The sequence below is a fragment of the Balaenoptera acutorostrata genome, chromosome 6 (genome assembly GCF_949987535.1).
Source record: "Balaenoptera acutorostrata chromosome 6, mBalAcu1.1, whole genome shotgun sequence".
Lineage (NCBI taxonomy): Eukaryota > Metazoa > Chordata > Mammalia > Artiodactyla > Balaenopteridae > Balaenoptera > Balaenoptera acutorostrata.
The window spans coordinates 111,706,836-111,732,633 of NC_080069.1; the positions used below are offsets into that span (position 1 = coordinate 111,706,836).

Genomic DNA, 25,798 nt, shown 5'->3' on the forward strand with positions numbered 1-25,798 from the left:
GTTAATTTTTTTTTCAGATATCTGTAATAACGGGGAAAATATGAAGAATGTTCGCAGTATTTTAAGAATAAGTTATGATTTAGGGAATTTGTGAGAATTCTAATTTCTTGCTCCTAAATTCTAAAGGTAGATAGATATGTGTTGTAAATTTGTAAACACTAACGTAGACCGCACAGGAACAGGGGCTCCCCAGCTTGGGGAGGACCACTGCCCTCAGGAGGGTCTATGGGCCGATTCACTGTAGAACTTGGACTAGAGCCCAGATGTCTGGATGCTTGGTGCCGTTCACTTTTTATTCCGTTACACTGATTTCAGCCCAGAGAATAATCCCATCCTCTACCCGGCCCCAGCTCCAACTGTGGTTTTGTTCCAAGGGCAGTTATAAGGTTGCAGCAGAAAGAGTGGTAGGAAAAAGCGGAAGCTGTAGTTAAAGAAGATTTTTAAGGGCAGACATTAACACTCGGGGTTTAACATGCTACACTAACCTCTGAAAACAGAGTTCAGTTGAACTCATAGCCTTCACTTCCCTGTAGCTTTTTCCTGTCCCTTCATGCTGCCTCTTTTTCTCTCTCTAAACTACTACCCCCGATTTAGAGAAGTTTATTTAAGGTGGTAATCCATCACATTTATATGTGAGAGGGTTCCCTCAATATCTGGGGTGCTGAATACAGCAGGGATTCTCCCAGGCATGTGAAGGGTGAGGAACTGGAGCAAAGGAACCTGACAAAGTAGTGCAGGTTCCAACCAGCAGAGCCAGGCCAGGGATGCACTTCAGATTTCTACAACTGTGTGCTTGCAAACTCTGAATGAAGTTTTACAGTGCCTGTACTTAAGCATCTTCACAGGGTCACATTCTAAATTCAGTCCCCAGCTTTCACTTCTCTGTGGCCCTCAGCAAATGTTTTTTGCCCCCATGGGTCAGGTACTCACAGAAAAAAGGTTCCACATCCTTCTGGTGGCAAAGGTGAGAATATTGCTGAGAGAATGTGTTGGTGGTAGGAGTGGCATGGTGGCCAGAGAGAGAATGGGGTCTCACCATTCCTCTTCACCTTCCAGGAAACCAGAGCTAATTTGTCCTGGTACCCAATAGCTGATATTTCACTAGGGGAATGACAGGCAGTTTTTCAAAGTGAGCCTTTAAATAGTAAATCAGACACATTAATTATAATTTTAATATAACAAATGTTATTAAAAGCAGCAATTCAAAACCATAAATCTTTTCGAAGGTGCACAGGGTTATGATAAGGTCAGTTGGCAGTAATGCAGCTATTTTCAGGTATGAATGAAATGCTGGGGTGTGGAGTCGGTGTGACCTTGCCAGGCCTTCACACTGACCTCCAGGTGAGGAAGACACTGTCTCCCTCCTTCCTCCTCTTCAAGGCCAGAGCCTCTGGAGCTTGAGTAGAGGAGGTGCAGGTACACTGACAGGCTGTGTTCATCCTGCACTTTCTCAGAAGCCTGGAAGGCAGGCCTGGGAGGCTGCTGTGTTCTCTGGAGCGAGGCAGGAGGCCCCCGGTTAGATCTGGCCCCATACTTCAGGCAGCTGGGGGCTGCCTTCTCAGCTCCCCTTCCACCTGGCCCCAGTTGGGGGCTTCAGTGGCAGCAGCTGTGGAGCTGAGAAGGGAGAGAACTGGGCCGAACCAGCTTGTTCCTGCCTGGACCATGCTGGGAAGCAGAAGGAGGTGGGTGGGCTGTGTACAGGAGGTGAGGTCCCAGTTGAAAGGCACTGTTGGGGTTGAGGTTTGAGGCAAGGGGCATCTGAACTCTCAGGGACCCCCCTGAATGCCCACAGATGGGGAGGGGGTCAGCCTAATGGAAAAACCAGCTCCAGGCCCGCTGCTCTCAGCTCATTGTTCATCCCCCTTCACCTTGCCGCCAGCAGCCTCCAAAACCCAGCCGAGCTGGAGGCCACGGCAGCAGCTGGCAAGGATGGTCCCCATCTGGTACAGCCCTCGCCCCAGTCAAGGCACTTCTTTCCAATCAAGTGAGTCAGTTTCTAATACCTCTGGAAGCAGCAAAAATGAGGGGTCTCCTCCCCCTCCCATTTTTGGTCTCCCTCCAGGTGGGTCTGAGTTTTAATGTTGGTTCTAAGAACTCTATACTCCCACTGACAAAGGCTTCCCTTTGAGGGGACTTAATGACTCAGGCCCTTTAAAAAAATCCCAGCCTGCCCCACAAGTGATTGTCAATTTCAGAACGGGGCAGGGGATAAGGCAGAGGGTATAAGTCCCCCGTGCCTCCCTCTGGGGTCACAGCTGGTTCACGGGCAGGTGCTGGACGTTCACATTGCGTTGCAGCACGTGGCCCCCAGCAGAGGGCCAAGAAAAGCCAAGGGCAGGAGCCTCGCTGGCACCCGCAGGAATGTGTGGCTGTGTGTGTGTGTGGTGTGTGTACACCTGGAGGCCGGGGCCCGTGTGTGTGCCTGGAGGTGAAAGCACACACGCAGATGGAAGCTTATGTGTGGGGGGTGAGTCTGGGGGTGGGAGGCAGAGGAGACAGTCTGAGGTGTAGCAGGACATGGCTTCCCTTCCTCCAGCCTCAGGTTTGCAAGGCCAGGCCCAGCTCCATGGTAACAGAGAGAGGGATGTGGCCATGGGAGGGAACACGGGTCTCAGAAGCTGACGCCTGCAGCCTGCACTCTGGGCCGTAATAACTGGGCTCTGGTGCTGGTGCCTTCGGAGGCAGAGACCCAGCCTCCTCACGCCTCAGATCCTGAGAGTCCCAGGGCCTCTGCCACACAGGCTTTGCAGAGGCATTCTCTCTCCCACCCTCACCACCTCTTCCCAAGGGCAGAAGGAGAGGCAGGAAAGTGAGAGGGAAGGGCTCCTCAAGGCATCCTCTTACCCACCTTCACCCAGTCTTTCTCAAAGGTTTCTGTTCTCATTATGTGGTCCCTGGGATGGGTCAGGTGTAAGGATGTCCAGTGGAGGGTTGGGTGTGTAAACACACACACCCAAAAGGGGAAGGAAAGGTAAAGGGACGCACTGGGGACAAAGACTCGGGCCTCAGGAACAGGCCACAGAGCCAGCAGGACACTAATTCAGAGGAACAGGTAAACAGTTTGAGGGAGTGTGTGGAGACACTGAGAAGTAGCCAGCGGGACCTCAGAGACACAGGCAAAGAGGTGGTGAGCCTGAGGAGGCCGGAGAGCAGAACGGGCACAGCGGAGGCACAGCCCTGGCAGGCAGGCAGGCAGGGCTCTGGCCAGGCACTTGCAGCTCCGTCTTGCTTCCCTCCCCCACCCCAGCCTGGAGAGAACTGGGGAGCCTGTGGCTTCCGCTGTCTCCCCTTTGGCTTCCAGGACTGCTGGCATCCTGTGGGGGCTGGTCAGTAAGGGGTAGTCCCTTCCCACTCCACCAGGTACTGAACCTTGCCCTCGGGCGTGACCCTCCGAGCCAGCACCTGGTACTTCTCCCCACAGGCTAACCGCCCGGCTGCGCCAAAGTAGTTGGTGATGGATGACTTGAGGTGGGACAAGGACGAGTCATCTTCACTGATGCTCTCGAACGTGTGGCTGTCGATGCCCTCGTCGGGCCGCTCGGGGCCTGAGGCCCCCTCCGCGCTGCTGTCGGAGGGGCAGCGTCCACCCAGCTCGGCCGCCCGCCGCTTTGCCCGCAGTGGCATGTACGCTTTGGCTGCCAGCTTCCTCTTGCGGCTGCCCACTGTCCGTCTGCACCGGAAGGGGAGGAGGAGGACAACGGGAATGAAACGGGATTATCCCACCAAGTCCCTGTCCCTGAGCACGCCGGGCACCAGGCCCTGGGCACCGATGATCCCCCTGGATCCCTACAACAGCCCTGAGGAGGCTCCAGAGGAGAAGCCGCCAGCCGGGGAGTGGCAGAGCCCGGATGCACACCTAGGCGTGTCCAGCTCTAAAACCGTGTTTCTTACGTTGAGGAGCTCAGTGTGGCCTGAGTCCAGGAGCACCGTCCTCTGCGTTTCCCACAGCCATGCAGTGCAGAGGCCCTGCTTACTCTGCCTAGTCCGTCACCTGCACTCACTGTAGCTGGAGGCGTCACACGGGGGTAGGGACGGGTAGACAGACATGTATCCCCTCTCCTCCCCTCTCCCCTCCACAGGGACAGAAAGGCGGAGGGGGGGAAAGAAACACACACAAAAGAAGAGGTACACATTCACAGGTACTTCGAAACAAACCAAGACCCAAAGAGCTAGTGAGAACCGAAGAAATAAAGTACAGAGGCAACAGCAGAGAAAGATGTCTGGAGACAAGACACGCTTCAATGGGCATTACATCGATACTTTAAATTCTACGTTTTGCAAGGGCCTCAAGTATCCTAAATACAGTTAAAAGAGCCTCAGTTAAAAAGTTGTCTGTGTGCTTTGCAGCACCACCCTCCCCTTGCTGCTGAGGACCAGCTATTGCCAAGCAGGCTGTACCCTTAGCTAGGCCTCCAGGGATTTCTGTCCCCTCTCCTAGTCCTTACACTTTGCAGGATGCCATTTCCCCTCTACCAGGCTCTTTTCCTTAAAGACCCACAAGACAGACACCAGGTTCAGACAGCCAAGAACCAGGGTCAGGGGACCCTGCGGTCAGAGGCACAGACATTGCAAAATCATGGCAAACAGAGGCCAAGAACCCCAGAATGGAAGAACCCTGGATCTGAAACTGCCCAGCAAGAGGTGTCACATAACCTGTAGCAGGCTAAGAGGAGCAGCCCGAATGCCCACAGCTCAGAACCGGATGGTCCCAGACCCTCACACACCTAAAGGCGGCCAGGTCCTGAGACTCAGATGCACAGAGTGAGCCACACATCACAAATGGGGTTGGGGGTTCTGGGGGGAGCGACGGAACTTGAATCCATCGTGCTGGGAGGCTAACCTGGAGTCGTAGGAAAGGCTGGTGGAAGCGGAGCCGGAGGTGCTGGCAGCGTCGGTGGAGTCCACGTCAGAGAAGAAGGTCTGGCCTGAGCTGGCACTAAGAGGGAGGAGAGGGTGAGCCAGCCGCTGATCCTCAGCGCCCCTTGGGACCTCCCAGTCATCTCCTTGTCCCTCTCACATGCATCCTTCGTCCCAGCCGAAGCCACCTTCCCACTGAGCTTCCCGCCACCACAGCTGCAGTGGCACCTCCTCTCTCCTGAACGTTTCCTACCCATCCAGCCTTCAAAGTCCAAGGAGTCACAAAAGCCTTCCCTGACCGCCCTCCCCTGGCATTGACATCAGCACTGTGACAGTCATTAGAGATGATAACAAACATGAGCCCAGGCGCTCGTGCAGCACCTTACAGGCCGGGAGTGCTTTCGTGCACAGGATTTGGAGTCTCCTAACAACCACGCAGGACCAGGTGAGGAGGTTCAGAGAGGTTAAAGACTTTTGCTAAAGTCACACAGCTGGCGACTGCTAAGGAGGGGCTGGAGCCCAGGCCTGACTGACTGAAGCCCTTGCTCCTTCCTCCATGCCTACAGGAAAGCACGGAACGGCCTTTAATAGTTCTGGAAATAAAACGGTGGATGCAGCCCCTCCCCTTGGGTGTACCAAGCACGAGGCTCTGTGGGAATACACAAGGAGCATCCGCCACAGCCTGGGGAGGGCTAGGGAAGGCTCCCTGGAGGAACGTGAATGTGGGGTGATCGCAGCAAGTCTGGTATCAGGCGTGAGGCAAGGAGAAGTGGGAGAGGTAGGGAGGGCTGGGCTCGGCAGGCCTCGAGCGCTGCCCTGCGGAGCTGTCCCCGGGAGCCCTGCAGGCTTACGGCGTGGGTGTTAGGCTGAAAGCCCTAATGCAGACAGACCTTTCAGGCAGCCTTCTGCAATGCGGACCCTTTAACTCAGTGACCCCCAGGGAGCTTCCCCTCTCTGCTTCACATCTTCCAGGGCTGGAGGAATGGTGGTCTCCCTGCTTGGTTCCATCCCAGTCTCCAGAGCAGACCTCTCTGTCGGGTCCCTCACTGTTACCTTTTTAAACTCTGTATCTCATCCAGCGTGAAGTCAAATATACTGGCCAGGTGGTGGTTGGTGCTCCAGGCCGAGGTAAAGTCACTCTGTGGACACAGGAAGGAGGGGCGGTCAGCCGGAAAGCATCACTTCCACCTTCCACAGCGCCCTCCTCCCCGCTGAGGGCCGCACAGGCTGCGCGGGGCCAGCTGGCCTTCTGAGGGTCACGCTTGTCACTTCCTCTTTTTTCCTGTCCTGACCAGGGAGCCGGGTCATGTCAGTTCTAGTCCTGGCTCTGTCTCTGGCCAGTTGTCTGACTGTCCCATCTCTGGGCTTGAGTTACCTCAACTGCAAAAGGTGCCTAGTAACCCCTTCTGAGCTTCATTCACTCTTAGAGGTGTCAGGGGGCGCGGCAGAATGGAATGACGGTTGTGAAGGTGCCTTATAAATGGTCCAGGGGAGACAACGTCTAATGTTACTGCCCACAGCAAGGGCTTCAGTGAGGATGCAGGGCTACTGAAGAAGCCAAGAATGGTCTGGAGCCCTGGCTCTGGGCTGGGCTCTGCCACTGCCTGAGGTGTGACCTCAGGAGGGTCACTGCCCTCCTGGGCCCTCAGTTCCCCCACCTGGACAGTGGAGGCAAGGATATTAGCTGCCCTTGCCCAGCCCCACTCTGGGTTCTTGGGAGAACTTGGGGAGATAAAGGAGGAGTCTTGCAGTGCCTGGCCCTTCCTTGTTTAACCAGCTGTAAAAGGATCCTTTCGGGGACGTGGGAGAGTCCCCTGAGCCTGGGGGACTTAGTTTTCTGCACAGGAATCCCTAGTATGTGCTGACCCTGAGTGTGAAAGTGGAGAGTGAGAAAACGAGAAACTAACACTGGGGATAGCATCTTCCAGCAAAAACTTTGATCTTTTTCTTCTATAAACTCGCCTTTTCTGCTGCTGGAATTCATGAGGCAACAAACTGTGGAGACAGAAAAGGGAAAGGGTGGCCCAGTCAGAGCCTGAAGGCCCAGAGGGTGGCCCCGAGAGAGGAGTGGCTGGGCAGGGGTGGGGTCACAGCGTGGGAGTGGGCACAGGCTCTCCTTTACAAGGAGACCTGGGGAGGGGGGGTGTCCTCTGGGGCAGCAGGTGTGCGAGGGTGGTGGGGTATAGTGGGCAGGCAGGAGAGGAGGTGCCTCTCCTGCCTCGGGCATCCAGGTGCTCTGCCCCCCACCCCCCGATGCCAGGAAGAGGGCGCTGGGCTCAGCCGGGAGCGCTAGGGACCCCTTACACACTGACTGCCCCTTGACCTCTCTGCCTCAGCCCTAAGCCAGCAAGACTGGGTCCCGTGATCTGGCTTTCCCTCCAAGCAAGGCCACAAGGGGCTGTGGCTGAAGGAGCGGGGACGTGGGATGAGGTCCCGGCTCAGCCACTGACTGGCCGGTTCAGGGTGCCTCCAGCTGGGACTAACTGGCTGGAGGCCTGCCTTGATCACTTGGATGCCACCACACAGCCCATCGGAGGGGGCTGCAGCTGGAGCCGGGAGCAGAGGACCCGAGGTCGGCTGCGGCCCCGGCCCCGGGGCCCCAGGCACTGACCCAGGCTTGCTCTTTCCTCTCTTACGCAGCTCAGAGGCGCCGTTCTCAGTGGGCACCAGGCCCTTGTCGGGCAGCAGCTTCCCGGGGGGGTTGGGCGGGACGCGGATGCGCAGGCGGAAGATGCACTTCTTCTTCTTGATCTCCTTGCCGCAGAGGAACCTGGGGGTGGGCAGGGAGAGGAGAAAGCTCTGGAGCCTGTCCGTCCATCCTCCTGGGGAGGAGAGTCAAGTGTTAACACCTCCCTCTCTGCCTCCCAGGACCCAGAGCTAAAATCCAGAGTGGCCCGTGGAGACACTGATTCCTCAAAGCCTGTGGGATCAGGGGCTCCAGGTGGCGGCCGAGAATGTAGCTGGTGGCTCCTCCCTGTCCTTCCTTGTCTTGTGTGTGGTTCTTGCTGCTCCTCTCCCTTTTCTTCTCTGCCTCAACCAGCCCCAAGGCCTCTGCCTACAGGAAGCCCTCCTCCAGCTCCCCGTGGAATGCTATGGTCAAAACACTGGATTCCACACCACTCTGTTCTCTGCTCTCCCCAAGGAGACTGAAAGCACCTCCAGGCACTTCCCTCACCCTTTCATCACTGGCTGAGCTGCCATGAGGCTGCAGAGGTGACTTAACCACAGTCCTACCCTCAGGAGACTGTCTACAGAGAGGTCAGGAGGCCCCATGTACTCAAGTAGAGGGCTGTGTCTGGGCCCCAAACCGTGACAAGATGAAAGAGAGAGTGGATAATTCTGTCTAGAGATGTCTGGGGAGGTTTCACAAAAGCAGGGACCGTGTCTTATTCACGGTGTCCTCAGTACCTACACAGGGCTGACACAGAGCAGTTCAATAAATAGTCATTGATGGAACAAATGAATGAAAGGCATTGAAGAGCATCCTAGGTGACGAAAGAGTGTGAGCAAAAGCACTGAGTAGGAAAGCAAAGGGTTCAGAATGGCTGGCGCCCAGAATAAATAAAGCAAAGGGTCCGTGGCAGAAGGTATGGGCAGGGTCTGATCATAAGAGGCCTCGAATGCCATGCTAAGGAGCTTGGACATTCTCCGTGGTGGTAGCAAGGGGCATGCCAGCTGTGTGTTCTGAGAAGAACTCAGTAGAGTGGATGGGCAGACATGGGCTGGGGACAGGTGATGAATCCGTGCTTCAGTGCCTGGCCCAGAACCATAGATGGCTAGTGCAGGGGAGACCTCAGAGAGCAGGGGTTGCAGCCCCCTATGGAGCTGAGTCCAGTATCAAAATGTGTCTGGCTGCTGGAGTGGTCAGGGGAGGCATCCCAAAGGAAGTGGGTGCTCCCTGATCTTGAAGGACGGGTAATATTCATATAGTTAAAGAGAAGTGGAGGGAGACCCAGGTGGGAGCATAGCTTGTACAAAGGTTATGAGGTAGGAAGACGCTTTAACTGAAATCCAACCTGTCAAGGGGCCCACAGCACTCCCTCCCTTCCCTGCACGCACCGGCTTTTATAACTGTTCAGAGCGTTGAGGAGATGCGGTCCTCGGTCCGTCACGGGGGTGCTGGTGAGCTACCGGGGGGCAGGGCAGAGGACAGTCAGACCTGGCACATGGCATCTGAGAAGGCCTCATCCCCTGTCCCCACCCTCCCCTCAATCTCCTGATGCTCTGAGTCCTCCAGGTGAGGACCACTGACTTGTTCCATGATCTCAGACAAGTCTTTTCACCTCTGAGCTCACGTCCCCATCTGTAAATGAGGGGAATAACTCCTGTCCTAAATGTATCAAGAGCTTTAAAAATGTCCATGCCCTTGACCCAGTAATGCTGCTCCATGGAACCTATCATACAGACATGACACACAAATGAAGCTTTATGTACAAAAAAGTTCACCGCATCATTTTCCTAATGATGGGAAAGAAACTACATGCCCAACAGGAAGGAAACAAGTAAGTAAACTATGGTGGAAACCATGCAGCCATGAAAAATGTTGATTAAAAACTCTTTCATAACATGGAAAAGTATTTATGATACAATGTAAACTGAAAAAAATGACTTAAAATTGTATATACTGTCTCTTTGTTTTGTATACAGATTCATTTGTATTATTTTTTAGATTCTACATACAAGTGACATAATATTTGTCTGACCTACTTCACTTAGTATAATATTCTCTAGGTCCATCCATGTTGCTGCAAATGGTAATATTTCATTCTTTTTATGGCTGAGTAATACTCCATTGTATATATACACCACATCTTCTTAAACCAATCATCTATTGATGGGAAATTGGGTTGTTTCCATGTCTTGGCTATTGTAAATAGTGCTATGACCACTGGGGTGCAGGTGTCTTTTCGAATTAGAGTTTTCATCTTTTCTGAATATATGCCCAGGAGTGGGGTTACTGGATCATATGGTAGCTCTATTTTTAGTTTTCTAAGGAACTTTCATTCTGTTTTCTATAGTGGCTGCACCAATTTACATTCCCACAAATTTATGGTTACCAAAGAGGAAAAGGAGGGGGAAGGGATAAATTAGGGGAGTATGGGATTAACAGATACACACTACTATACATAAAATAGATAAACAACAAGGATTTACTGTATAGCACAGGGCACTATATCCAATACCTTGTAATAACCTATAATGGAAAATAATCTGGATAAAATATATATATGTGTGTATGTGTGTGTACATATATATATATACACACACATACACACATATATATATATATATGACTGAATCACTTTGCTGTATGCCTCAAACTAACAGAATATTGTAAATCAACTATACTTCAATTAAAAATTGTAAATACTGTATAATCTAAGCCATATAAAAAGAAAAATAGACGTAAATGAGAGGATTGAACTATGTGCACCTATGTGTGTTAGCAGTGGATGTTTCTGAGTGGTGAGATGCAGGAGTGTGGATGGTTTTCTTTTAAGTATACTTTCTTACACTTTGAAAATTTTCTACTAGGAATATGTACGATTTTTTAAAATAAATCAGGGAAAAAATTATTAAAAAAATACCAGCTTTACCTATCTTTTAGGGCTTTATAATATGTATGCCTTTTATAAATTATCAAACACTGTAAATGAAGATATTACTATATGAAGAACTGCCGAGCATAAAGGTTACTTTTTAAAAAAAGCCCTATTTCACTCAAGGATTTGGGGCAGTCAGCAGAGAAGATGCCTCACTCTGGATGTGGTGGAGAGGATTCAGAGGGTGTCATTAAAGGGCGCATGGCCCTGCCGTGGAAGTGGTTGGGGAAGCCCTGGCTCAGCTCTCCACCTCTGACATGCTGAAAGTCTCTGGTTTGTGACTTCACTCCGTGAATCCCAGCTCCCAGACCCCTGGTGATCTCTTCTGCTATTCAGAGTACGACCGGCAGAGGGCAGGCCCACTTCACTTTCCATCCTAGCCAGGTAATCTGGGGTGGGTCACACATCTCTGTAGGGAGATCTCCTCCAGCCAGACTCGACCCCCAGCTCCCTACAGCTGAGCTGGTGAGGCCCTAACCCACCCACTACCAAAGCCTGGGTTAGGAAGCTCCTCGCAGGGAACAGGCTCAGATGCCTGGACTCAGAGATGCAATGGCTCAAAGGCTCTGGGTCTTTGTCCCCACTCAGCAGCCCTCACGGACAGCCACTGTTCCTGAAGAATTGTGCTCAGAGACCCAGATCCTGGTGTGGCGCTGTGTGACCCTGGGCAAACCTCTCACCTCTCTGGACTTAGGCAACCCCACTGTGGAACGGATTCTCGCCATTCTGATGTCCCATGGTCTTGCATACCTTGCCAAGCTGCAGGAGCTCCCAGTGGTGGTTGACAAAGGCCAGAATCTCCTCAAAGTCAAAGTACTTCTTCTTGCTCTGCACCCCCAGGTTGTAGAGGGCCAGGTGAACCACATCGACCCTGGGCAAGGGTGCAAGGAGGCGGGCCCAGAGTGAGGTGGCAGCCTGTCCAGCCAGGGCTGGAGCATCCTGGGTCCAGGCTGAAGGGCAGGGGCAAGGCTGGGACCTGGTGGCTGGAAATGGAATTGTTCCCGGAGGGAGGAGGGAAGGGAGAAACTGGGAAGGGACAGGAGTGGGCCTGGGCCAAGCCCCACCCTCTCACCATCGCAGGGGCAACCTCTCGATGTACTCTGGGCCCTGGTTGCACACGGAGCAGAAAAACAGGTAGAACCTGTGGGTGGTTGAAAAGGGGGCCTGTGGTAGGAGCGGCTCTGACACCCCACCCTGGTCCAGCACCCTCACCCCCCGCCTGCTTTCCCACAGTCAGCACTGCCCTCATTCCCTCTGAGGAGGGGATAAAGATGGGGCAGAACAGGGACCAAGAACTACTCCCCTACCCCTTCTAACCTGTACCTCAAACCCTTTCCCAAATATCACTGCCCTGGAGTGTGGCTGAGTTCAGAGTGAGCTGAACTAGGCTGGGCTGCAGGGACCACCCTCTTCCCCTCTGCCTGACACACACACACACACACACACACACACACACACACTCAATCACAAACCACGTGAGACATCGAGACACACACAGTATCCTGTTTGACACACATAAGCCTTCCACTAGCTTAGCCCCCTTGGTTAGAAGCCAGATCAAGTCATCCATTTCCCCCATGCCTCCTCCAACAGCCCTGGTCAGGGCTGGGGCAGGGCCTGTGTCTCTCCCCCTTCCCCAGACACTTGAAGCATCTGGGGCTTAGGGAAGGTGGGGCTGCGACTGGGGATGTGGCCCAGCGTGTCCCTCTATTGGGAAGGCCTCCTCACCCTGAGCTGCCTCTGTAGACAGGGACACACTGTCCCAGCCCCCCACTGGGGGTCTAGGGCCTGGCAGGCAACCTGAAGGAGTTGCTGCAGCTGCTGCCCCCATCCCCCCACCTCACCCCCAAGGCTGAGCCAGACCAGATTAGCACCTACCGGTCTCCGAACATCATGGGCTCATTGAGACACTGGGTGCAGGCCTCGTGGAACCACTGCCTGCACCGGTAACACTGCAGCATCCGCAGGTACCATCTGGAGAGCCAGAGGAGCCAGGGTCAGCCAGGCCCACACTCCCAGCCAGGGATCAGCCTCAGCAACCTTTCCCAACACAAACTCGCCCTCCAGCGGGGGAAAGGGAAGAGAACTCACAGTTACTGAGCACTGGGCTGTGCCAGGGGAAGCCCTGCCTGGCAGCAGGGCATAAGCTATATCATTTGATCTCACCATCTGGTCAAACACGGGCTGCTGTCCACATTTTACAGGTGAGTCAGAGGTTAAATAGCTTGTTCAAGGTCACTCAGGAGGCAAGTGGTGGATGGTGACTCAAGTCCTAGCCTCCCTGACTTCAAAGCCCATGCTCTTTGTGCCACACTGGAGCCCCCGTCTCTGGTCTGTGCCTCACACACTGCTTCCCAAACACTACTGATGGGGAAAGGTTTGCCCTGGAGACTTCATGGGAGAATAAAGGCTCCTATAAGCCCCTCACCTGGTAATGTATCTACCCTATCACAACCATTCAACAACTACTCATTGAATAAGAATGAAAACCAAAAAGGTGTTTTCTTAATTAACAGTCAGTGCTTTGTTCACACCTTGTCAGGTGTGGTCCTTGGACCACCTGCATCAGAATCACCCGGGGTCCAGGTTAAAATGCAGAAGATTCCTTGACCCGTTCCAGGCCTACTCAATCTTTGGGGTAGCCCCTGGGAGACACACTTCTGACAATCACCCGAGCAACTCTACCCAGTAAGCATTGAGAACCACCACCTCAATGCTGCAAAGGTCTCTATAAGCATTTCTCCATCTGTTATCCCAAAGGCCTCAACACCCACGGAAGGATGATGGGGCCAAGGTTATTAATCCCACTTGAGAGATGAAGTACTTCAAGTGATTTGCCCAAATCACCCAGCTAGGTCGTAAGCACGGCCTCCAGACCCCTAGTGCTTGTCAGCAGAACTTGGGGATGAGACTCAGGACTTCAGGGTGTCGGGTAGGCTGTTTCCTGAGGGCAGAGGTTCCACCTCTCACTTCTGTGGTTCCTCCCACAGTGTTGGTGCCGTCAGCCCAAGGGAACAGGCTCAATCAGCCATGGCTGCATGGAGGCCCAGGCCACAAGGAAGAATCAATCAAAGACTCCCATCCTACATATAGTCAGGGTAAGAACCCCCTCCACAGCGTCCCCAAGGTAGTCCCCCCAAGCCCTGCTTGCACACCTCCAGGGAAAAGGACCTTCCTATCTCATCAGCAGCCTGTCTCACTGACTCTGGCAACGGAAAGGTTTATCTCAACGTCCATGCACCAACAGTAACAGCTCACACTTGTTAAAGCGCTTACCAAGTGCCAGGCACTGTGTGAGCCTTTACCTGAATGACCTAATTCACCCACCGCTCACAACCACCATGTCGCGGGAAAACTACGATGAGAACTGAGGCTCAGGGGTAGCACAGCTCTAAGGGGCTGGGAAAATTTGGACACTGGGGGCCAGTCTGGTAACCACTCTTCAATACTGCCTTCTTTTCCACGGTGCCCAAAGAAAACACCTCCACTCCCCCGCACCCCCCTGCGGAGAGCGCTAGTCCTGTGCTCTCGAGCCCCGCGCGCGCTCAGGTGCCATCCCCGAGGCCTGAGGGAGGCTACGGGCTCTTCCCTGGGGGTCCGGCTCCCCCAGCCGGCCGCGCCTACCCCGCTTCCCTGGGGCCCCGCCCCGCGCCCCGCCCCTCGGGGAGGCCCCGCCTCGCTCCGCCCCCGCGGCCTTACTCTCCCGGCCCGCCGCAGTAGCAGTAGCATTGCTGCTGGTTGGTGCGGTGGGGCGAGTCCCACTCCAGCTCCTCGGGCTGGTAGGACAGCACCATCTTCACAGCCTGCAGGGTCCTGGCGATGGCGCCCTTCTTCAGCGCGCCGCCTTTCTGCGGGAAGATGAGGGCCGAGTTACCCGCGGGGGTCCCGGTTGGGCCACACGTGGCTCCCTATCAAGGCTAGTGCCGACCAGGTGGAACAAGATACTCCAGTGTAGTCAGAAACGCACAAAGCCTCTTCTCATCAGTCCCAGATCCATCCCCTCTCTATCCCCAAGGAGCTGCATTTTCAATAATATTAATAGTAATAAGCACAACAATAAAAGTAACAATAATAACCAACACATATTGAGAGTGGGCGCTTACATGGATTTTCTTTCTTAATAGTAAAGCACTATTTGTTGGGGGCCTCCTACTCCTGACACCAAACCTGTATCCATTTAAAGAGTACATTTTTTTTTTTTTTTGGCCGCACAGCATGTGGCACCTTAATTCCCCCACCAGGGATCGAACCCGCGCCCCCTGCATTAGAAGTGCAGAGTCTTAACCACTGGACCACCAGGGAAGTCCCCAAACCTGTATGCATTTAACAGCCAAGGAAACAGGCTCAGGGAGGCTAAGGAACCTGCACAAGGACATACAGCTTGTTAAGTGGCAGTCGCTGTCTGCCTCCAAAGCCAGGCTCCGTGACCAGGAGTGAGGCCCGAGCCCAGGGAGTCTCTGGGCTTCCAGACTGGAGGATGGGGAGAAGCAGGGTGGGAAGGATGGAGGGCTCACCCGCACAGCCAGCGCAAAGATGCAGCGTCGGCAGAACCAAGGTGTGAGCAGGGGCCGGTCGGCACTGCCCGCTATGGGGATGTGGCACTGCTGGTGGTAACCTATGGCAAAGGAGAGGGGGTGAGTGCCCACGAGGAAGCAGTGGCCCGAGGCCAGTCAGCCCAGAGGCGGCAGGCTGGGGAGGGCTGCGGCCAGTCCTAGGAGCTGTGTGCCTGCCAGCTGCCAGGGGACTGGCTGGTGGTGCTCACCAGGCAGCCAGGCTGGTGTCCAGGCAGGCCACTAAGAGCCAGCGTTGGCCCAGTGCGGGAAGCACCAAAGGTCTGGCTTCAGCCTCTGTGCCCCATCTCTCCTACCCATCCTCTCCACCCACGGGGGCTCCAAAGTGCATAACTTCTCTCACTTTCCAGAAGCCCCAGCTCTCCCCAAGGATCACCTCCCTAGGCCCTCATTCGCAGAGACTGGCCCCTTGTCACTCTGGAGCTCCAAAAGAAACAGGAAGCCAGCTAAGGCGCAAGTGGTCTGAGGCGATGCAGGTCCCGATCCAGTGGTGAATGGGGACCCACAGGTCTCGGCCTTCTCCATGCCCTGCTCATCACACTCACCCAGGCCACACTTCCCACAGATGAGGATCTCATTCAGTGGTCCTGATGTCTTCCCCAGGCAGATGTTGCACTTGGGTTCCTCTCCTGGAACACCAGCTGAAAGAAAGAGGCCCTCTAGGGTCAGGTCGGGCTCACAGGAAAGAGCAGTTTTAAAATTACATTCCAGGTGCTGAGCCTCTCCTGAGTGCTGGGCCCCATAGGCCAACTCACTGAATCTCCCCAACCAGTCTGAGCTGCCTATTACCATTAGCCCATTCTAAAGATGGGGAAATTGAGGCTCGGAGAGGTTAAGTCCCATGCTCAGCTGGTAAGTAGGAGGGGGGGGATTCAAACCCGCAGCTATCTGACATCAAATTATTTGTCCTTTTTACCACATCATGCTGCCTCTTCTGCTTAATTTAACTTGATTTGTTAAAGTTTTTTATGTTAAATAATTTTTAAAAAATTTTATTATGGAATAATAACAGAACGTTACAATGAAACTCCACGTTCTTATCAACAATCATGAACTCACGACCAATCTTGTTTTGACTATATTCCCACTCACTTCCCCACCTCCTGTATTAAATATTTCAGTACACATCGCTGAAAGTTCAGGACTCTAAAAAAAAAAAAAAAAAAACTACTGCGCCTTTATTGCACCTAAAAATTCAAAATAAGTTCTTAATATCAACAAATTCAGTTAGTGTTCACATATCCAATTGTCTCAAAAAAGTCATAACAATTTTAAGTTTGATCAATTGCTTTTAATCTACAGGTTCCCTCTCCATCTTTTTTTTTCCTTTGCAATTTGGCATTGTTGAAGAAGAAATATGTACTTATGACTAAAGGGTCTGAGTGAATAAAGTAAGATACATTTTGATGTGTGTTTCTGTCTCATTTCCCCTAGCAGACGGAAAGTTCTCTAAGGGCAGAAAAGGTATCTGTTCATCTCTGTGTCCCCAGGACCTCTTATGGGGTGTGGCACATAACACGTGTTCAAGACATGTTTGTTGAATAAATGGTCTCTTGCCTCTTATCCCTGAATATGCTCCCAGGAAGGCAGGACCCACTGTGGGTCGCAGTTAAGTCTTCACTGGCTTAATGAAGTGATGGATCAGTAACTATAGCGTGCTCAGCCTTACGCTCTCATCTTGGGCGACCCCAGAGGGCTGCTGTCCTACCTGTGAGGAGCAGTGATCTGGCTGGGGAGCCACACGGTTCCCCAGGTGAACACTGTGTGCCTGGCACACAGTGGCCTTCTATTCAGGGTGTGCTACTTCTATGCATGGTTTGGACTGTCTTTCCTCACCAGCTGGCTCCTTCTGCTTTCAAAAAGAAGGCAGCCCAGGAGAGGAGACCCTCGTTGCTTTGGATTTTTAAATGATACCTTTAGGGTGAGAGGGGCTTGGAGAAGCATCAGCCTGCATTAGCCACAACATCTTGGAGAAAAAGGCAATTTGGAAGCTCGACTAACTGGCTGGGTTCTGTGGCCTCTGCTTGGCAGGCTCTTGAAATCATCTCTTACGGTAACAAATTCTTCAGAAACAGCCTCCCTGTAACTCAGCAGCACTGGGCTAAGCATTTAACCACACTGTGAGGCCAGTACGTTCAGTCTCCTTTTTCTCAGATGAAGAAACAGGCTCACAGAGGTTATGTCACTCACCCAAAGATATGCAGCAGTAAGTGGCAGAGCTAGAATATCTTGGTTCGAGGAATACTGGACCCTAAAACCTGCCTCTTCCCCACATACCGCCATGTCGGTTCTCCTATTAGAGCATAAATGGCAAAAAAAAAGTCTCTTCTCTCACGGTAACTCTGATTGGTAGTGGCTGCTTGGAGCTCCATGTTGAAAATATACAAGTGTTGTGATTGATTAGTGATGTCTGTCATGTACATGGCAAGGGAGAAAGGTGGCAAGAATGCCCCCAATCTGTCATCTCTGTAAGACAGTGTCAGCTCTCTGAGGGCAGGGATGGTACCCAACCCAGTTCCCTTTCAACTCTGAAAACTGGCCCAGCTCCATCCCAGTAAGTCCATCATCACCTTGCCTGGTTCATATCTGCTTGTTTGGTCTTTCCCCCACGGAGAGAGCTGGCCCAGCTCCATCCAGGTAAGTCCATCATCACCCTGCCTGGTTCATATCCGCTTGTTTGGTCTTGCCCCCATGGAGAGAGCTGCCTCCCTAGTTTTCTTACCATGCTGATAGGGGACACTGTGCTTATACCGAAAGGTGACAATTCTGATTGCCTGGGCCCTTCCCTGTTCCCTAGCCCCAGAGTGACCCAGAGCTTTGGGCAGCAAGGAAGCAAACACAGGCCTGGGACCCAACCCTGCTCTCCCAGCACCTCCCTGAGCCACTTTCTCCATCTGCCTGCCTCCCGCATGAGGTAGGAGTACTCAAGGGGATGATAGATGTCATAAGTGTGTTTCCACATAAATGTACAGCTGGTAATCCGATCAGCACCTCAGGTGCGCCTGGGGCTCCAAACACAAGGCCAGATGCCAGAAGTTAGAGACAGAAGGAGAGAAGGAAAAAATGGAGGGAGAGGCGGAGAGAGGATCGGGGGTTGGGTGGGGGGTGCGGGGTGCCTGAAATCACAGGAATACTCACCATGCTGTATGTCCTTCCACAAGACCCAGTATTTGGAGTTATCTTCAAAAGTTACAAGGCAGCTCTGCTTAGAACTGCTGACCTGAGGCAGAGAGAGGGAGGGGCAGTGTGAGACAGTAGCTGGGGAAAAGCCACTTGAACACGGTCTTCCTCTCCCATTTCTGTCCCCACAGGTCAGAGGGTTTAGACCTCTCCTTGTGCTGCAAAAAGGAGAGCCAGGCTAGAAGGGGAAGGAGGATGGCAGTTCCGGAGGTAGTGCACACCCACTCACTGGAGTTGTGCAGTCAGGGACTGGGGGACGGCAACTTGGCGGGAACGCCGAGGACAGAACAGGCCAGGTGATCGTTTGTGATCCTCTCCAACCTGATTTTGTTCTGTTTTGTAGGCTCACAGAGCACTTCTCTCAAGATGTTGACCCTAAGGATGGCACCTGCTTTTGCAGGCTCCGCCTCCTTCCACTTTCAGCTTTGGAGCATAAGGACAAGGCGGGAATTTCCCAGCAATCTCCCACCCTCCATCACTGGTCTGAGGCCGAGACCAGAGGATGAGCAGAGAGATGCTGAGCCTGGGAACTGGGGCCAGGGAGGAAAGGTTTACCCTCTTGATCTTCCCGAGATAATACAGTCCATCTGTCCACCGGCACAGCACATACTGGCCCTCTGTCAGCTTGGACATCAGGTCTTTGAAGTTGTTCTTGGCTTTTGCCAGGGCCCCCTTGTTGGGGAGGTGGCTGGTGGCACCATAGGAGTCCCGAGTCCCTGGGTCCAGACCTCGATTCTCCATCAGCTTCCACTGACACTGGAAGAGAAAGAGAAAGGGGTTTTTACTCCTTACTTCAGGAGAAGGGGAAGGAAGGAAAGAAACAACCATTTATGTAACCTGTGCTATGTGCCAGATGCTTTTATCACCTCACTGGATCCTCCTGACAACGCTGTGAGGGAGGCATTATTATGCCCATTTTACTGGTCAGGAAACTGAGGTTTGGCAAGGGGAAGTGGCTATGGGGTCAGAGGCAGAGCCATGGTCCATAATCAGGCGAGCTCATTCTAAGTCCTGCTCTCTCCCCACCCATACCATGCAGCCTTCTACATAGAAAGGCTCTCTCAACCAACCAGGGAGCAAAATCTCCCTGCCCAGGGGGGCCTGAACCTCACTCCCTGGCTTCACAGCCAGAGGTTTTATCCCTAAAGCAAACATACTCCGTGTTCTCTAAGTGGAGGACCTTCTCCAGCGGAGCAGCGGGAAGTTCTCAGACCCCTGACCCCTACCCTGAGAGCTGGCCAGAGAAAACTCACCTGGAGAGGAAAACTCCTGGGTGGCTTGTGAACTGGTATAGACTTGGCCATCTGTGTCTTCTGTAATCTCCTTTTCTGTTCTCAATTATGGGATGATTTAATGGAAACCAATTCTGGGACATTTAAACTCACTTATGCTTTTACTCAGATGCAAACCGGCTCCAAGCAGTGAAGTCATTGCCATGCCAACCTCTCCACATCTGTCTCTCACCATCCTACAAAATGTGCCGCTCCCATTGCTTTCATTTCTTCCTGCTAATGGTACTACTATGGTCCCCAGACCCCCAAGCATCTTAGATTTCTCCAACCGATGAGTTGCCACAGCAGCCAAGCACAGTGACTTCTGGCACCCTACTCCTCTTTTCCATCCCCCTGTCCTGGTCTCAGTTCAGGCCTCATCTTGCCTGGGCCATTCATTCATTCAATAACTGTTTCCTGAGCCTTGTGCCCACTCACCTATGCTGGGCACCTGGGATTCGGAATGGAACCACCAGCGCCCAGTGCTAAACAGGCCACTCCCTGTTTCCTGCCTCCCCACCAGACTCTTCCTCAGGGCCATCAATTCCCATCTTCTTATTCTCCCAGAAACCTTCTGTGGCTCCCCAGTACCTTCAATGGCATTCAAAGCCCCCCCACGGCCCCCTCCTCCTCAGTCTGGGCTCACCTGGCTCCAGGCCCCTCCACACACTCTCCACTAAGCCAAAAACACAGCATCCCTCTGTTCCCTGCACCCGCTACTCTGGTCCCCTCCTCCTCTGCCAAGGCGCTGGGCACCTGGTGTTATGATTACCTGTAGACAGGGAGAGAGTCCTGTCTTTTTCCCTGTAAGTGTGTGTGTACTCCTGTGAGATTGTGTTTGATGTCTACAGCCTTATGTCAGTGAGCATATGAAATGGAATACATGTGTGTGCATGTCAAGGGCCCTGGGGCAGGCAGGGCCTTGCTGGGGTCTTCACTCTCCAGATGGTGGCGCGGCCACGTCCCCTCTTGCCTCCCCCCCCCCGCCCCCGCCCCTCCCCCCCCCCCCCCATTCCTCTCTTTTCTCCAGGGCAGACCGCGCAGGCACCGGGCAGGGTGTGCAGTCCAAATCTCTGCCTTCTCCCTGCCACCTGGCTCCCGGGCGCTGCAAGGTCCCTGCCCGCCGGGCCTGGGGCCCGGGCCCGCGGCAGGTTCACAAACTGACACTTCCTCCCCCGCCGCGCCGTTGGGAGCAGGCCCGGTCGCCGCACCCCCCTGGCGGGGCGGGGGCCCTCGGGTGGCGGCCCCCCCAACCGCGCCTCCATCCTCCCGGAGCGGGCCCCCGCGGGCTGTGATTGGCTGATTCAAACCCATCTGCAAAGAAATGCCTGTTTGCGGGTTCCCGTCGGCGTCCAGTTCAAATCCGCGGCACCCGGATCGCGGGGCCGGGCGGGGGCAGGAAGCGAGGATGATTCATGCGCAGGGGCCTCTCCCAGGGCGGCCGTTGGCTTTTTAAAAAGGGTGTTTGGGAGGGGAAAAAGCTTGCAGAAGTACCCCCTTCGGGTTCAAGCGCTCCTCTCTTTAGTCGCTCCGACGCCAAGCCTCCCCCATCCCAATCCTGCCGCAGCCTGACTTCGGACGTGAGCAAAATCCCAAACGCCCCCGTCGGTCTCCAAGCCACCCCCCCCCAACACACACACAACAGGAAAAATAAAGATTTTAGGCACAGGACTAGCGACCTGTCACACACGCCCCCCAAAGGCTCGGGGACCCGGGCGGGGCTCCCGCCACCCCGCGGACACCGTTCACCCCTCTCCACCCCCCAGGCGTGCGGCTTCCCAGGGCTCCAACGCCCCCGGAGGCGTTTGACCCGCCAAAGTTCAGGAAATTTCCAAAAGAGGGATGATTGCAGGGAAAGGCGAGTGTGGCGGGGAGTCCCCCGGCCCCGGCCGGCCGCCCGCAGGGCTAAACTTACCGCGAGGCTGCGTGTCCGCCGGTCCCACTTGGAGTCTGGCCACCAGGCGCATCGGCGGCGGAGGTGGCTGCGCTCGGCCCGCGGCTGCCCGGCCGAGTGTCCGCCCGTGGGGCCGGGGTCGGGGTCTCGGCGGGGGCGGGGCGGGGCGGGGGCGCCGCGGGGAGGAGGGGGGGCGGAGGAGGAGGGAGGGGCCGGGGCGCTCAGGAAGGGGCCCCCCGGGCGCGGGGCGCCATCTTTTTCGCGTTTTCCCGCGAATTATTGACGTCCCGCTTATGTAATTAGCGGGGGCAGCGCCGGCCTCGCCATTGGAGCCCGCGGCCGCGGGGCCCCGCAGCACCGCCCGCCCGCCGGCTCGCCCGCTCCCGCCCCCGGGCCGCCCCCGCGCCGCGCCGCGCCCCGGCCCCCGCCCCCGCCCCCGCCCCCACGGGCGCGCATCCTCCGCCGCCACCGCGCGCCGGACGCAGACAAGCGGCGCGAGCGCACACGGACGCGGAGCCTGCGCCCCGGCATGACCGCCCGGCGGAGGCGCAGGCACAACGCGGGCACACGAGGAGGCGCGCGCGGCACTCCGAGCCGGCACACACTTGTTGAGGAAACACAACTCTGCGCGCAGGGCACAGACGTCAGCTGGCACAGACACACAGCGGGAGGTGCAGACGCACACGGACTCCCTGCGTAGACACAGACCTAGAACAACCCAAACGGGATTCGCACGACAGAAACACACAAACATCCTGCACTTGCGGTGTAGAGAGCACACACAGAAACAGATCCACAACGCGCACGGCACAAACACAAATTCACAACACATGATACACACGACACAACACACAATAAAGAGGCAATTACAGAGTATGGACATAGATACATAGGAGAGACACACCGTGTACACAGCATGGACACACAACAAAACATACACATAAAGTAGACAAACAGGCATGGAGCCAGAACACAGTAACACAGGCGCACAAGAGAAACAGAGTACACCAACAGCAAATTGCACACAAACGTAATGCACGGAAACACAACACAAAGATACAATTGCAAATGCATACCACACACACAAACACAACATTTAAATAAGTGGCACACAGTGAAAGACATCATACAGAGTCATAGGAATAGCAGATTGAGGAAAGGGGCGTGGCTCCAGTCATATCCAGTCCTTGCCCTGGGGAGAATGGGCAGAAATGTCCCCATCCAGACTTACTCTTTGGGGGTTGGGGGCTGGAGAATACTTGCCAACCCCTCTCCTTATCCCTCAGCCCTCTTCTCACCTGCTAGCATCACACTGCACAGACACCCGTGAGGCTGTGGAGTGTGGACATCATGGGTGTAGCGGGTGGACCATACTCCCCCAGCCCCCGGTCCTTCCTGTTGACTGTCAAGTTGCCCACCCTTGGCCCCCTGCCTCTGGGCCTTGGGGTGTGATCTCTCTGGCTGGCTGGGTCTACCTGTAGGATGCACAGGGCAGAGATTACAGTTGGAAGCACTCACCTCTGGGTCTCATAGGCCAACTCCACTGATTACCAGCTGTGGGACCCTGAGCATAGCACTTCAACTCTTAAAACCCAGTCTCCTCATAGAGTTGTTGGGAAGGTTAGGGTGAATGTATGCACAGCCCCCGGCAGCCAGTGGGTATGCGGTAAGTGATTATCGTGCTTTGTCCAGAAATTATATATTCATTGAGTGCCCCCCTGGGTAGGACTAGAACTGGGAGCTATGGGGCCCACAGTCTCATGGGGAGTCAGGTGTTGGCTCAAGCAGCAACAACATACATATATAAATATGATGGGTGTGGTGCAGCGAGCTGGACATGGAATTGGAGGAGTCCTGGCTTCAAGTCCAGCTCTGCCTCTGAGCCAGAGTAAGATGTTGGGTGAACTAGTCCCCCTGTAGGCCACGTTCCCTATCTGTTCAAAGAGGGTAGTGGTACTACCCCATCTCACAGGGCCATTGCAGAGATGAGGACAAAATAGCATAATGCAGGGGCGGGTGTTTTTGTCAGTGAAAAAGTGATGGGCAAGATGAGTGGTTAAAATACTACAAAAGGAGAAATGATAAATGCCACTAGAAAGGTATAGTTTCACCTGACCATTTAGAGGCAAATCCAACTTTGAATTGAGAACTATCATAGAAAAGGTGGCATTCAGAGGGAATGTGGGGATAGGAGGGAGGCATTCCAGGCCTAGGGCATGGTGTGTGCAGGAGGCCTTGGACGGAGTGAGTTGTGTCTGCTGGACCGGAGTTCAGGGTGCAGACGGTAAGGCTGGAGGAGAAGGTGGAGCTGAGCGTCCTGGGCTGAGCTTGGTTTTCAGCCCACGGCAAATCAGGGCCCCTGAGCAAGGTTGTAAGTTATGTGTATCCTAGAGAGCCTCGGGGAGTTTAGAACTGAGAAGGGCCATGATCTGAGTTTGCTTTGGGATCTGGCAGAAGTAGGTTGAAAGCATGGACAAACCAGAGACAGACAAACAATCATTTTTTTAAAAAATGGGTTAAGACTATCAACAGGCAATTCATAAAAGAGGAAACCTAGGTGGCCAAAAATGTAAAGAGATGTTCAACCTCACGGGTCATGGGAGAGATGCAAATGAAAAGGGCTGTGAGACGCCATTTCACATCCTCCAGACTGGCAAGGAGTAAGCATTATATCAATGTTGGGAGAAAGGTGGAGGGGGTAAAGAGGTGGCACCCTTGGAACCCTTGTACAGTCTTGATGGAGGTGTAAATTGGTACAACTTCTCTGGAGAAGAGGTTTGGCAACATCTAATAAAGTTGAAGATGCTCTTGTCTACAATTCAGTGACTTCACTCACTCAGCACATAATTATGAAAAATGAGGAATTGATTAATTGTCCATCAACAGCAGTGCAGATAGATAAACTGTGATCTATCTGTGCAATGGAATAATATACTGGGAGGGAAAATAAACTGAGGCTGTAGGCTCAACATAGATACAGTCTAGAAAAAAAAAGAAAAAGGGAACATCAAGTGGTAGAATAGTGTGATACCAAAAGTTTTTTTTTTAATTCAAAACTATGCTATATATGTATTTTTAGGGATACAGTCAGATAGTGAAAGTGTTAAAACATGCATAGGAAATCAAAGACACTAAGTTTAAAATAGTAGTTACCTCTGGGAAGGGAGGGATGAGAATGAGATCAGAAAGAGGAACACAGGGGATTTAATTTTATCTGTAATGTTGTATTTCTCAGAAAAAAAAATCTGAAGCATATATGGCAAGGTGTCAAGATTTGACAAAGCTGGGTGTCTTGTCTGTAATTCTTCGCAATGATCCTTCTTCTCAAGTCCAAAACTTTTTCTCTATCCTCTGTACGTTTGAAATATTTGGTAATTTTAAAGATGGGGGCGGGGGCTGGGAGATTACAGCAAAGGAGGTTTAGTCACAGCACTAACCTGTCACATGTGCAGGGCCATCAGACCTCACAGTGTCCTAACATGTCTGTTCCCTGAGACTTGTCACGGCGGGGTGAACCGGGCATGGCAGGCATCAGATCTGTTCACAGGGGAGAGAACAAAAGCTTGGAGAGGCGGAGTGACGTCCCCAAGGCCACGCAAAGTAGGGAGGAGTACTCTCAGCTGTGTCTCAGGGGAGACCAGCAAAGGCCAAGGAATGTCGAGAGAAGGTCTCCCACCTTGCAAAAATCCATCTTCTTCCATCTGCGGCCCTCTTCTATTTTTGCTTTCAATTAAGGACACCATGGAAAATACAGAAAAGCACAAGGAAGAGAATAAAAGTCACTTGTGGTTTTCACTGTCTTACTTTTTAAGTCAGCTTTATTGAGCTATAGGTAATTCACATACAAAAAATTCACCTGTTTTAAACGTGCAACAGTACCTTAATTCGAGAGGACCTATTTGTTTGAGTCCTAGACCAGTTAGTATATATGAAAGTGCTCTACAAAGAAGAAAACGCTTATTCACAAATTTGAATAATTATGACTATAATAAAGGTTTTGGAAATCATTAAGACAATAATTATTTGGAAATAATTAAGATTTCATCTGTGAAAGTAGGTGGCCGGTAGGTGGGCCTGTGTTTTGTTGCCTGAATTTGGGGGTCAGTCTATAATGTCCTCAGCATGGAGGTGCTGAGAGCTTTCAAATTATAGTAGAAAGGATGACTGTTAACATCATTTAAAAATTAAAAAAAAAAAAGAAATAGTTGACAGGGTCAGACTGTGGCCTGTTGAAGTGCTTGTGGCCTTTGTTGGCTGCCAAGCCATAAACACCTTTACCTGTGGCTTTTGTGGGGAAACGAGAGACATCAAGTGTCTGTCCTCTTTGGGAGTCCAGGAGCGCCTCCATTGGAACGTAGGAGATCCTGTTGACCCTCCCCGCAAGCTTGCTACGGAACCAGGGGTGGGTCCCTTCTCTTCTCT

At 53.2% G+C, this 25,798-nt stretch overlaps 1 protein-coding gene, 1 long non-coding RNA gene and 1 other non-coding gene across 6 annotated transcripts; all 3 read right to left on the reverse strand.

The window, feature by feature from the left end:
• Positions 1-3,181: 3,181 nt before the first annotated feature.
• PHF19 (PHD finger protein 19) lies at positions 3,182-20,430 on the reverse strand. 4 transcript variants are annotated; one of them, XM_007178112.3, is made up of 15 exons: positions 19,465-20,425; positions 18,767-18,967; positions 18,170-18,251; positions 15,577-15,672; positions 14,975-15,075; positions 14,160-14,308; positions 12,339-12,434; positions 11,533-11,601; positions 11,211-11,331; positions 8,917-8,984; positions 7,469-7,627; positions 6,765-6,852; positions 5,911-5,996; positions 4,841-4,936; positions 3,182-3,670 (listed from the first exon to the last, which is right to left on the reverse strand). In XM_007178112.3, exons 1-15 carry the CDS (start codon positions 19,513-19,515, stop codon positions 3,328-3,330), a joined length of 1,806 nt encoding a protein of 601 aa, XP_007178174.1. In that variant the 5' UTR covers positions 19,516-20,425; the 3' UTR covers positions 3,182-3,327. The 4 variants fall into 4 exon arrangements, 2 of the variants coding, with proteins under 2 accessions (XP_007178174.1, XP_057404370.1); XR_009008603.1 differs by having other exon boundaries at positions 3,635-3,670; positions 7,494-7,627; positions 19,465-20,428; XR_009008604.1 differs by lacking the exons at positions 3,182-3,670; positions 4,841-4,936 and having other exon boundaries at positions 5,948-5,996; positions 7,494-7,679; positions 19,465-20,430.
• Positions 14,690-14,762, reverse strand: TRNAR-UCU (transfer RNA arginine (anticodon UCU)). Its single transcript has one exon. It is a non-coding gene; the product is annotated as a tRNA-Arg (tRNA).
• Positions 20,431-21,950: 1,520 nt separating the features above from the next.
• LOC103011238 (uncharacterized) lies at positions 21,951-25,795 on the reverse strand. The gene is made up of 4 exons (XR_450617.2): positions 25,655-25,795; positions 24,814-24,913; positions 22,675-22,851; positions 21,951-22,568 (listed from the first exon to the last, which is right to left on the reverse strand). It is a non-coding gene; the product is annotated as an uncharacterized LOC103011238 (long non-coding RNA).
• Positions 25,796-25,798: the final 3 nt, after the last annotated feature.

Excerpts from the sequence above, each read along its gene's own strand:
- PHF19 (XM_007178112.3), bottom strand. The coding sequence starts at position 19,515 with ATGGCCAAGTCTATACCAGTTCACAAGCCACCCAGGAGTTTTCCTCTC. Across the intron at positions 15,076-15,576 it reads CTGTGGGAAGTGTGGCCTGG|GTTACCACCAGCAGTGCCAC; the intron begins GTGAGTGTGATG and ends CCTTTGCCATAG. Across the intron at positions 7,628-8,916 it reads CTGAACAGTTATAAAAGCCG|GTTCCTCTGCGGCAAGGAGA; the intron begins GTGCGTGCAGGG and ends GCCCACCCCCAG.